This window comes from Oculina patagonica, chromosome 7, assembly GCF_052425735.1.
Source record: "Oculina patagonica isolate OP01 chromosome 7, crgOcupat, whole genome shotgun sequence".
In the NCBI taxonomy this organism is placed as follows: Eukaryota; Metazoa; Cnidaria; class Anthozoa; order Scleractinia; family Oculinidae; genus Oculina; species Oculina patagonica.
The window spans coordinates 18,660,899-18,673,818 of NC_135764.1; the positions used below are offsets into that span (position 1 = coordinate 18,660,899).

At 35.9% G+C, this 12,920-nt stretch overlaps 1 protein-coding gene across 1 annotated transcript; it reads left to right on the forward strand.

Moving 5' to 3' along the window:
- Positions 1-20: 20 nt before the first annotated feature.
- Positions 21-12,075, forward strand: LOC144659779 (26S proteasome non-ATPase regulatory subunit 3-like). Its single transcript, XM_078520283.1, has 16 exons — positions 21-235; positions 1,809-1,958; positions 2,056-2,096; positions 2,691-2,828; positions 3,323-3,459; positions 3,648-3,702; positions 4,009-4,065; positions 5,067-5,145; positions 5,616-5,719; positions 6,014-6,128; positions 8,071-8,164; positions 8,294-8,423; positions 8,671-8,733; positions 8,960-9,052; positions 11,524-11,574; positions 11,920-12,075. The coding sequence occupies exons 1-16, from the start codon at positions 121-123 to the stop codon at positions 11,992-11,994; spliced, it is 1,497 nt and encodes a 498-aa protein (XP_078376409.1). The 5' UTR covers positions 21-120; the 3' UTR covers positions 11,995-12,075.
- Positions 12,076-12,920: the final 845 nt, after the last annotated feature.

Sequence of the window (12,920 nt, forward strand, 5' to 3'; positions counted from 1 at the left end):
CTCCCCCAGAGAGTATGCGCAGTTTCTTGTGCAGTGTCATGGCGGACGTCGCATAAAAACGTGTTTAGAGAAGAAAAAGTCAAAAGATTAGACACTAGTTGTTCTGATAACGAACTTAAAATGGCAAAGCAAGACGTGGAAATGAAAGAGGCACCCAAACAGAACGATGCCGCGGAAACAGAGGAGCCGAAAGCTGAAGTTTCGAAAGAAGAAAAAGAGAGACTTGTTTTAGAAGGTATGATAAGCCAATTCAAGGTCGAAAAAAAGCTTTAGTAAGACTTACTTATAAATTTTTCTTACTATATGCATTTCAAAAATTGGTGTTAACAAGTTTTTATGTTATTAGGTACATTTATTATTGTCGTTTGTTATAATAACATTCATTATAATTTGGTTGCATTTCTTGTCTAATCACACACAGTAAGCTTAATATGGTTTTTCGGGATCCGAGATTTGGCTTATTTCAAGGCCGAGATCCGGGAATTAAGATGGGAAAGGGAGCAAGATTGGGGATTGAAATTATGAAAGGGACACGTGAATTGGTGGTTTTATGAGACAGGATTCAGGAATGGGGAAAAAAAAATAATTTACTTGTATAGAAAATCAAGTTGTGATCATTGTGAAAACGACAAAAAAAGCCACACAAAGTGACTAAAACAAGTTAACCATGTTTTCCATGTGACTTATCATTTCATATCAAATCTTACATAACAAATTTAGAACATTTACAAATTAATGACCAGCACAAATCAAATATCTCAGCAAATTGCAGTCGTTTCGCCTATGAGTGGATTCGCTAACGAGCAGTTTGCTAACGTCTTAGGTCGATTCGCCTGCGTCTTAAGTCATTTCGCTAACAAGCTGTAGGTCGTTTCGCTAGCGTATAAGGTTGGTATGCTAACATCTCTCCTAGTGAAAAGAAAACACTGAAAAGATTTTGAAATCTCTGTCAATTTGGATGATGAAGGTTTCGCTCCTAAACAAGTTCGCACCCACCTTTTTTGCGTTCAAAAATTGCTAACATACAGTACCGCTCAAAAGTAAGTTACCATCCCTCATCTCGTTTCTCGCGAGACAAGATTCTCGTCTCGCGAGAGGCAATGAAGTCATCCTTTGCTTACACTTAAAAATATTCTAGGTTGTACTTTCGATCAACGTTAGGTCGAAGTCCTTTCGCTCCTAGGTTTCCTAGGCATAGGTAGGCTATCAAACTGGATAAACATGGAGACACGTTTAGTTTTGTTTACAGCCATCAGTGAATTTGATGGTACTGTCAAAATACACGTAGGAAAGGAAACTTTTCTGTTATGTTCTATCTTTACATTTCAAAATATATACGTTACATTAGCGAAACAGCCTATAGAAATAGGCGACCTCAGACATAGGCGAATCGACCAAAGAAGTAAGGGAGCTGGTTGTTAGCAAATCATGCAAAATAGTCAGTAAATCTATTAGAGATCTACGACTTGCTAATAGGTGTCAAAGCTTCTGTGTCACAACTAAAGGAAGGGTATGTGGTTTGGGTTTAAGCAGTTTTTGAGAGTGTCGACCCAAATAAAGGCTGTGAAAGAGACTACTAAATTGCTATTTAATAAGTCAAAGTAAAAGTGTCATGCAAGAAAGTGAGAAAGAACAACTTTACTGTATCACAAATTGTTATATTGACCAACAAAATAAAATAATTGTTTACACATACACTGATGTGGAAATGTCATTTTTGAATGCTTTTAAATAATGATTTTTCATTATATGTTTTCATCCAGTTATGTTGCTGAATGAATAAGTCATTGTTTGTTTTGTTTATGCAGACTTAAAAGAGCAGGTGAAGTACATAGAAAAGTCAGTGTCGTCCAAGGAGCCTCGGTTTCTTACTCGTGTGCTGAGGTCCATTCCAACAACCAGGAAGAAGTTATCTCATGCAATCCTCAGGAAGCTTATTTGTGGCTTCTTTCCAAATTGTAAGTAAAAAATGTTCAAAATTAGTAGTAAAGTGATAAAATGATCCCAATTGTTTTTGCAATTCAAGCAATTCATGTTTTGCCACTTTATTCACAGCATCTGTTGCAAGAGATGGGCTGTTGGCTTTTCTGGATGAGGTTGGTATTCTTCAGGGCTAAGTACAATACATTTTCATACTAGGTTAAAAAATAAAACAGATAATTACAACCAATGTCTTTCTTCTTTAATATGGCAGTTGTTGTTTTATTCTTGAATGAGTCAGTTCTTACAATATAGCTTTATGTGTATTTTCCTTTGTTCCAGATTTATTACCACAATCCACAAAGGAAAATACAAGTCAAACTTGTTCAAAATTCATTTTAAAGTACAATATATTAATTAAGTAACATGTGAACTGACCTGGATATCTGCATTTATGTTGTAGTTCAAAATGAATTTCAGGTCAAAATGATTTCAAGCTAGTTTCATTTGTATTCTTAAACAAAGCAAACTAGTTTGAAATCACTTTGAACTGATATTCACTTTGAACTACGACATTTATCTTGTTCACTGTCGGTTCTGGTTTTTTTTTGTGTAAAATTTCACAATACATTAGATGTCACAGGACTGTCATACCATTTTAGACATTTTGTAATCTTAAAAGTTCTGTTGGAAAATTGGTTAGACACCCTTTGGAAAAGACAGTTATCCAAGTGCATTTAATAATATTATAATTTTCATGATCATTCTAGCCAATGGAATCAGAGCCTGGAACACCATTCAGACCACGCAGTGCCAGACTGGTAGCTGCTGCTGCACTACCAGAAGTTGAATTCTATTTTCACTTGTTAGTTTTAATTCATCTGATTGATACAGAGTGTTACAATGAGGTAAGTTTTGACCAAGCAACAGTTTGGAAGCTTTCATTCAATTAGGTGGCTACCTGACAACTACACTTCTGTGAATTTTTGTCAGCCACAGGCTATAGCATAGGTTATACTGAGACTTGACTATTTTTTCAATAACATTTAAGAGTAGAGTTCCCACTTTGCTACATGCTGTTTGTGTCCAGTGTCATTACCAGCACGCAGTGAAGTTGTCACACACCACTGTTGGCTGTGAAACAGTTATACATGTATCATTCAACAACTTACAGGCATTGTTTACACTTTAAGCCGTTACAAAAATGTAAACCTATCTCAGTTTATCAACTAATTTACAGTTGTCTATCTTTTGTAAGAATGTCTCTCTTGTATTCAGTTACTTGATTTTTGTTTGATTTTTTTTGTGTGTTCTCTAAGGTCATTTTTTTGTTTTGAACATTATTTTTCTGTCAATCAAATCAGCAACATTATAGTGATTTTGTTGTTGTTGTTTCTTTCAGGCAATTCAATGTTCAGAATTACTGATGCAACGATCTTTAGGACACAACAGAAGGACATTAGATCCTCTACTGGCCAAATGTTACTTCTACCACTCCCGTGCTTATGAACTGGTTGACAGACTAAAGGAAATCAGAAGGTACAGTAGGTGGATTCAAGCAAGGCTTTTTGTTTCAATATGTGATCCTCAATGCATGGGAAATTAGGGACAATGGCAACACACCCACAAGTGCTGTAGTTATGATTTGTACAGTGTTTGTATACAGGTAAACATTGTGTGTACACTGTACATACTAACAAATTTACATGGGATATTCTTCATTTCAGTTTTCTACTTGCCAGACTTAGGACAGCCACTCTGAGGCATGATGATCAAGGACAGGTAAAGTGTTAACTTGGATGTTAGATTGTTGTTTGTGATAATTTTACATTTATTTATTAAATTTATTTTATAATGATCAATCTACAAAATATTCACAAGATTGGGACTTGTGTGGGTGATACACTGTAGTTGATAAAGAGTAAAGCCTCAAACCAACAAGCCAGATGTTTACTGTCAGTAATAATATAAGGCCTGAACATGAAGTTTACCAAACAGATCTACACAGTTTGCTATTACTCAGATGTCTTTGTTTTGTATACTGCAACTGAATATTGGCCTGATGGTGTTTGCATTTCTTTCTTGTAGGCCATTCTTTTGAATCTTCTCCTAAGAAACTACCTTCATCTAAACTTGTATGATCAGGTAAGTCAAGCAAGTGCATTGGCAGGTTACAAAGGCTATCATTTTGAGTGTCTCTTCTCACACTTTTCCTACTGTATTCTAACTGTTTAATGCATTTCAGCTCTTTATAGTCCGGCGGCTTAGCTCGAAATTTTAGTTGAATTGTGCACTTTTTGATACAAGCATGAAACTTGGCACAATGAAAGTGGTCACCAACAGAAGTTTTTTCAGATATAGTGCCAAGCCCGAAAAGCACCAGTTTCCATGGAAACCGTAATTTATTGAAATCAATGAAATTTCGTGAAATATTTGTTTGTCCTGGTTTAAAGACAAATACTAATATGTCAGGAAGTGATATCAAGTCGCACGTACAAAATTCAGAATGAAATGCTGTAATTTAGACTGTTCACAGCCCTATATTTTTCTATTTTTCTTCTGTTAGCGAACGGTTCACCGATCGCGAGAGACCTGGACGCTAGCGCAAAACGAAAGACGCCAGGGAGCAGAGGGCGGGGAACGAAAAATCTTTTCCCATTCAATAATTTCCTAGTAAATTATTGGTTTCAAACAGATGGTAAAAAATGACAATTGTAAGGCTAATTAAAAGCATTCACATCTGTATTTATGAATAAAAACTTACAATAAAAGGTTTATAAAAGTACAAGAAGAAGTACTTTGTGGGGGAGGGGCCTCTCGGCTGAAGATTTCATTGCTGTTTACTAGCTGAAAATAGTAAATTGGCGTTGGCACTATATCAAGAATTGATTAGTATACGAATGCTTGTAATCCCGCAAAGTTTGGTGCTTGTATCAAAAATCGAACAATTCAGGAGCTAAGCCGCCAGACTGTTACCGGTAGGTGTGTCTTAACACTGTTGATTGTGATTCAGATGTAACTCTCAGATTAATCTGCATTGTTTGCAAAGTTATTTTATGTTATTAAACGTATTAACTTTTTTCATCGGTGTAAACTTTCTTTAATGCTAGCATTAGGACTGTTATAATGTTATGTTGTTTATTTAGGCAGAGAAGCTTGTTTCCAAGTCATCATTCCCAGAGTCAGCAAGCACAAATGAATGGGCAAGATTTCTCTATTATACTGGTCAGTTCACATGACTGTAGCTTGGAACTAATCAGAAGGAATTTTAGGATGAAGAAATTAAAGCTCTGGGCAAACAAGGATGAGAGTTGAGGGGAGGGGAGACTCTTATGAGAGTTTTGTCAACCCTCACTGACTATCATCAACTCGGCCTAAATGAAAATGAGAGACTGTCAAACTCTCATCGACTCTCACAAAAAATTTGACCAAGTTCAAAGTCGATGAAAGCACACAAGAATCTATGAGAGTGTAAGAGAGTTCCATGCCAAATGAGAGTAAGAGTTTGAACTCTCATCAACTCTCATCCTCGTTTGGCCCAGGCTTAAGGGTTGATTTGTGGTCTGTAAGGGATTTTTCCATGTAAAGTGTAACCAGTATGAACAGGCTATCTAAGTCATGGGCTTAGTCTACCTCACTAGTTGAATTGCTTCATATTGATACAGCTTTACTCTTGTTTTTAATTTAACTATTAGGTATTATCAAAGCTATTCAACTGGACTATTCAGAGGCTCATAAGAATCTGCTGCAGGCAATACGTAAGGCTCCACAGCATTCTGGTTATGGATTCAAGCAAACTGTAAGTACATTCAACAATACATACCCAGTTCTTTGTCCTCTGTATTCTTTGGAGATCATTTTCCACCTAGGGTGGTAGGCTTCCAAGAGCAAGTGAATTTAATAGCACTCCACTTTACCTGTGATCACTTCCACACACAGTCATCAAGATGTTTCTAATGTACGATAAATTATTGTGAGTGGGAAAACATACTACAACAGCAATTTAATTTACAATGTTCTGCACAAGGTAAGAAAGTTGCATACAATAAGAAACAGTAAAATGTAAATACCTACTGTGGTACTTCTTTTTTAGGCACAAAAGTTTGCTATTGTTGTTCAACTGCTTCTTGGTGAAATACCTGACAGAGCCACATTCAGGGAACCATTCCTTAGAAAAACTCTTGTTCCATACTTCCAGCTTACACAAGGTGAGTTGACCCTGCTACTTAGGTATTATAACAGAAATTAACTAACATCTTGAGCATTTCTCTTACTAGTTTAAGTTATATAATAACAACTTATTACCCATCATATAATTATATAGCTGTATTATTACTGACAGTATTTGATATTAGTTTTAAGCTTTTACTTTGTTGTACTTACAGTTGTATAAAAGAAGCACCACACGGTTCAAAGCTGGATTAAGGTCGTGGGGGACACCTTAGGCTCATCATTATGCATTTATTTAAAGCGTATGCACGAAGTACAACGACTGACATCGACAACTTTACGAGATATTTATGACTGGATAAAAATATGGGCGCGTGCGCATGATTTGTAAAAAAATTCCTGTTTCTTTGATATTTTAACCAATTTAAACAACACTTAGCGATATACGTTCATATAGATTGTAGGAAGTCTTTGAGCTTATTTTCATTTAAATTTGAATATTTCTGCAACTCAGAGTAATCACAAAAATATTCGGCATAAACAATCGTGTCCTGTTTAAAAACGCATTGTTCTCGCCATAAAAGCGTGGAATATAATTACCATAATTACATCTCTCCTTGGCAAAATGATCGTATTTAGGTCGGGACACCTTCGGAAATCTCAAAGTTTTGACTTTTCCGACAATTTTGTGGCAGAGAATACAGCACGGATACAGAACTTCATGACTTGCCACTGCAGATAGGTAAACTATGAATACTGTAGTGTGTCATAACAGAAGCGGAATTTTAAAAGAGCACTTTTAGAAAGAGGTAGAAGACATTAAATTCAAATTTGCGCACTTAAACCGCCGTAATTTGCTGGCAAACTTTAAATTAAAAAATCCGCTTCTGTTATGACACTCTAGAGGTATTGACTGATTAGTTTTTGACGAAGATCTCAGTGTGCTGTCTCCTACTCGTTCCGCAAACTCTGCCACAAAATCATGTTTTTCCCAATTTGGCACTCACGAGGCTATAACATCGACGTTAAATGCAATCTACCAAATAAAAGACGACATTCACAATCTTTCATTATTTCTTTATGTCTCTGTAAAATTTGAGCTTAATCGCACCCATAACAGCTGAGAAATAAGCGTTTTAAAAGATGCAGGTCAAGCAAAATTTCCCTTCATGAATTTATTCATGCTGTAGGTATCCCCCGCGACCTTAAAGCTAATCCAGGATTGGTGTCAAATTCAAATTTGGTTTTATTAGTTATAGAATGCCTTTTATTAATGTTTTTCTTCAACATTAACCATGGGACAATGTATAACTATTACTTAAAATAAGCCAAAAGAAGACAATGACAAACGGAACCCTTGTTTTACTTTTAATCCTGGATGATTTTATCAACTTTCAAAGGAGCTATGTCACAAGTGATTCAGCTTCAAAAATTTTAACAAGTAGTGCCAAGCTCTCTTTACTTAGCAACTTCACAAAAATTAATACTGGGAAGTTAACCTAAAATGGTCTTTCATTCCACCCATGGGGAATAGCAATACTTCTAGTTATTTCTTGCTACAAAAACCACAGTTTAGTTCTGGTACCTCTTGGCTCCTCCAATCAATTGTAATGGAATACACCTTTAGTTATACTCATATAGAACCAGTTAGGCCATTATTTTGTCTCCCCTTGTCAGAGTGTATGAAGTATTTTGCTGATGAGGTACACTTTGGGTGGGGAGAAACAGAAATGCTGTGTTAATGACTTAGAGGCAGGAGATTATTAATTTTTCTATGATTGCCTTTTTCATTGATACACACAACTACTTTGAAACATCAAATTAACAAACAATGTTCACTAATTTAATATAATATACGGCCAGAAATTAATATAGATGTCGCTTTCATGCACATTTATTTATTAACTTAAGTCAAGATTAATATTATCTGAATATCTCCAAACCAAAACTGGTTATAATACTTTTTTCATTAATTCACAGCTGTGCTGAATGGAGACTTGAAGCTGTTTAACCAAGTGATAGACAAGTTTAAGGAGAAGTTCCTTTCAGAGAAAACTTACACACTCATCATCAGGTTAATGTTTTGCCTCTTCATAATGTCACTTCATGTTGTTTTGTTCTTTTGTGCTTATAACAGGCATACTGTCAACAGAGAATGTACAGCAATTATTATTAATTAGGCTTGTTATATATTGATTTCCAGGTTGCGTCACAATGTGATCAAGGCTGGAGTTCGGATGATTAACTTGTCATATTCACGTATCTCCCTGACTGATATTGCACAGAAGCTTCAGCTAGACAGTCCCGAAGATGCTGAATTTATTGTTGCCAAGGTAACAGACAGCTCATTATTTTGTTAGTTTTTTGAGATCGATTCTGTTGGTTTTCTATGAAATTCTAAGTCAATAAAGAGCCAACATGTATGTAAAAAAGATGGTATAATATAATTTATATGCCATATAGCCAATGGAAAGACACCAAAAAATGAATGAACTAATCACTTTTGAAGTTTCTACAGATTACTCTTTCTTATTGTGCGCAAAATTTAACAAAAAATTCAAATGGTTATCTTTCTTGCAGGCAATTCGTGATGGTGTGATTGATGCTACAATAGATCACGAGAAAGGTCATGTACAGTCTAAGGTATGAAAATTATTTCTCTATTAAGTTCTTCTTTGGATACACTTTAACATAAACGTTGTAGCATTGTATTGTTTGTCATAATTCTTTTACTTGATTTCAAATAATAAAAATATTTTAAACAAGAGAAACTCTCCTTTTTATATCTGAGTACTTTTCCTATCTTACATGAGGCAGATTTTGAATTTAATTTTCTATGCATAATGAGTAAATTTGCCTATTCTTGCAGGAAAATGTGGACATCTACTCCACTAATGAGCCACAAGGAGCCTTTCACCAGCGAGTTAGCTTCTGCTTGGACCTTTATAATCAATCTGTCAGGGTATGTATGCAAAGAATTCCATGATTAACGTAGCTAATGACAAAATGAAGAAATAGAATCTGGCATGTTTTTTTTTTATGCCAGTAAAACAATTCTTGATCAGGTTTCATTGCAAGCCAGGTACTTTCTGTTACCGTTTTTTTTGCCTGACCGCATTTATAATAATTATTGAGTGTCTGTGTGCCCACCATGGTTTGCTTGTTCTTTTGTTCAAGACATGTGGGACCTTTAGATCACAGTACCAGATTGAGCATGGGTATGACTTTTTAAACCTAGTGCTTATGCTTTCGATGATCACATTTCACACCAATTTTTAAAATAATTATAACTCATTTTTACGACTGAATTTATTTAGGAGTATAGTAGCTAGCTAGCCCAATGGCACTCGTTGGTAGTCGGTCAGTCCATCATCTGTAAAGATCTCATTGCAACTCCGCTGACCAGCAGATATACTAGAAGAAAGAGTGTAGCAAGACGGCCGTATAAAGGCGGCCTTTTAAATTTAAAGGGGTTTACAAGAAAAACAAGAAGCAAAGAAACAAAATATGACTGACAATGATGTGTGGAAAGTGTTCGACCGCCGAAAAAGTGGAAATTGAGAGCCGTAAAAGCGATGTAACGATCGATCTCTTTCGTATATATCTGTTGAGCAAGCATCATACATGTAGGAACATTCGAAAACTAAATCGGGTTTCACATAAGCTTCATTATAGATGGATCTATCTTACTATCTAGAAACCAGTGCGTTGCTGCTTGTTCGCAACAAAAGGAAAAGCTTTTCAGATGAAACAGCACAAAATTTACATTTGTACCTGAATCAGTCTATATGTTCTGATATACTTATTTACAGCACGAAACAGTTGCCGTTGGTGACAAAGACGTGTGTTTTAGGTCATGTGGGTTACAGCTGTCAAATGAAAAGGTAAACGCACGTGAGCACATTCCTTAGAGCTCGTTGAAACAATGAAAACACTTCTGATTGGTCGATCTGCAACGCGCCAAAATTTGAACATGCGGCGGGATTGAATGTCTGTGCTTTATGCAAATCAAATATTGGGCTTGCAATCGTAATATGTGCAGTTTTTGGATGTATTTCTGTTTGGAGACGACATCAACAGTCTTGGAGCAATTATTTTTCACTTAAATAAGCATGTTTAATGTATAACGATGTTTAACAACAAAGAATGATCCCAAAACAGCACTCATTACAATTTCGTGACAAGACCTGAATTTGCATAAAACCGCAGACATGTCAAGTCTCCGGAGAATGACTTGTTTAATTATTTAGTGGTTGAACATTTTAAAATTAAATATACATTTAGAAGAACTACCTTGCTGATTTTGTCTTTACTGGGGCTTTACACGAGCTAAAGCTGTAACATTCTCGTCGGTCGTTATTATTTCACACCTATCTTCGGGAAAAGAAATGTTATAAAAAACCTTTCAACTGAATCATGTTGTAACGAAAGCGAAAGATTGACGGCTGATAACTGGTTGAAGCGCGAGCGAGAATCAAGATGTTCGTCTTTGCAAGGGAAAAAAAATGCCTGATTGCAGGTTATACAACAAGCAAAGGAATGTGCTCACGTGTGTTTACCTTTTCTTTGACAGCTGTAACCCACGTGACCCAAAATGTTTCGGCGGCCGAAAAAAAAAACAGTCACTCGGAGTACGCGTATACTTAACGGCACATGATGTAATATCGCAATGCACCACAGAGGATTAATAAACAAACCATTTTAGGCTACGGGTAAAAAAGAAAGAAAAAAGGAAAAAAGAAAAAAAAATCCCCTGGGAGGCTGTGGCCCTCACTCCCCAGTCAGAGCCAGACGAGTGTGCTACTCAGACATATTAGTCACGAAAGACGAAAATATCTTATATCAATGTAATAGACATTCCGCTGTTTATCTGTTATCATGTGCATCAAAGAAATGTTTGAATCACCTGCTGCTCATAAATTTTCAAGGAATGAAAACTAAACTTTTAAACTTGGCAAAAAATTCAGTCGTGGCTCGAAGAGCTCTTTGATTATTTTTTAAGCACTTTTTTCCTGTTTTAATCCTTGTACATATAATTTTTTTCTATAATGTAGTCATAATTTACGCAGGGCCCCTGTTGATACCAGCCAAGTGCTGATTGGGCCACCCTGCCTAAATAAAGTTGACTTGACTTGTCTGATAGTCTCCTATTCAACTGGTCACCAACAGGGATGGGTTGAGGGTGCTGGAAACATAACTGGATTGAAATTCAGAAGTTGTCCTTATACTCAATCTCAAACTCATACTGCTATCTAATGATCCCTAATGATGAAACCTGCAACATTATGAGATGTATTACAGCACTTTTGACTGTGTACTCAGTCAGGTCCTCAATTTCCTTTTCTATTACATTGGTGGTGCATCAAAGTCATATCACTTATTAAATTTAAGCTATCACATTAATAATTAAAGCTTGCTTTTTCTTCAATCCAGGCCATGCGATTTCCACCCAAGTCCTACAGCAAGAATTTGGAATCACTAGAGGTATGGAAGTTGCTAATATTCTGTAGGGCTTTAAACAATTTATTCTTACTACACGAGAGCAACATTCCACTCCTTTATACAAGATCTATACATTATAAATTAAACGGATGATGTGGGGACAGGCATGACGTTGCCATTAAATTTTATACCCAAAACCTTATTTTGGGTATTAGCAGTCTGTCTACCTTACTTCCCATTGATAAAATTGTTAATTGATAAGACCTCAAAGCAAAAAAGAGTGTTGTAGAGAATAATTTTGTTAAATAAACTGCAAGGAGACCAGAAGTTGTGGTGAAATAATTTGTCTGTGCATTGAATGAAGATGCATTACTTTCTTTTCATTAGGAACAGCGAGAAAGAGAAAAACAAGATCTTGAACTTGCCAAAGAGATGGCTGAAGATGATGATGATTTTCCTTAAAATTGAAGTTGCTGTTGCCTCTCACTGTCCTGTTACTGTTGTATTTTCTGTAGTGTGAATAAACACATCTGCTTTAATGTTGTTTTTGTTGTCTTGTCTTACACATTATTAATTTTACAGTAACCATAATGAAGTGTACAGTAGTCTACAGTACGAAACTGGTAGCGATGTTGGTGCGCTAAACAATCTGATGGAATCGCAAACTATCTAGTCAGTGGTTATCACGGAATGTTGATTTGGAAATGGATTCACTGGTGGGTATACAGCTGTTTGAGAAAGGGGGAAAAAAAAAATAGAAAAGTGAGGACGACGAGGAGGGGTAAACGAAAAGAACACGCCGCTGATTGCGTTACTGACAGGCTTGCACGTTCTGGAACATGTGGAAACAGTCAAAACAAGGTACTTTTAGCCAAGCTGAATTTTAGAAGAATTTTCAAAACTCAAAAACAAGTGAAAGTAAAGAGTAAAGCTACAGAAAAAGGCCTCCTGAGAGGAAAAACAAATTCTTCACCTGCAAAAAAATACAAACTTGTACATTCCTCTAGGTCAATATGCAAAATTCCCATGAATACCAGGACCACCTTACAGTCTTGTCGGGTGTGCTTGTTCCGTCAACCTTTCTCAAAACAGCTGTATACTGAAATGATTGACCTTCAGCATCATTGAAGGGAAATTTAGTGGCTCATGTAGCCCTTGATGATAAATTGTCAAAATATAAACCAAGTGCTATAAAACATTTTTAAGTGGGATGTTTACAGTGATTTGAAATCAACATGTGTAAAAAAATTACCATCCATCACAAATTTTCCTCAAGCTACAAAATGTAACAATAATCTTCATACATGCTAATTTTAACAGAAATGCCCTTTACTCTTATATTTTCCTGAAAATGTTACAGCTAAGGTGAAGAAAACAAGATTAAGTTT

What these genes read in the sequence shown, in the direction of transcription:
- LOC144659779 (XM_078520283.1), top strand. Translation starts at nt 121, where the DNA reads ATGGCAAAGCAAGACGTGGAAATGAAAGAGGCACCCAAACAGAACGAT. An exon ending in AGACTAAAGGAAATCAGAAG is followed by an intron (nt 3,460 to 3,647) that starts GTACAGTAGGTG and finishes TCTTCATTTCAG; the next exon opens with TTTTCTACTTGCCAGACTTA. An exon ending in ATACTTCCAGCTTACACAAG is followed by an intron (nt 6,129 to 8,070) that starts GTGAGTTGACCC and finishes ATTAATTCACAG; the next exon opens with CTGTGCTGAATGGAGACTTG.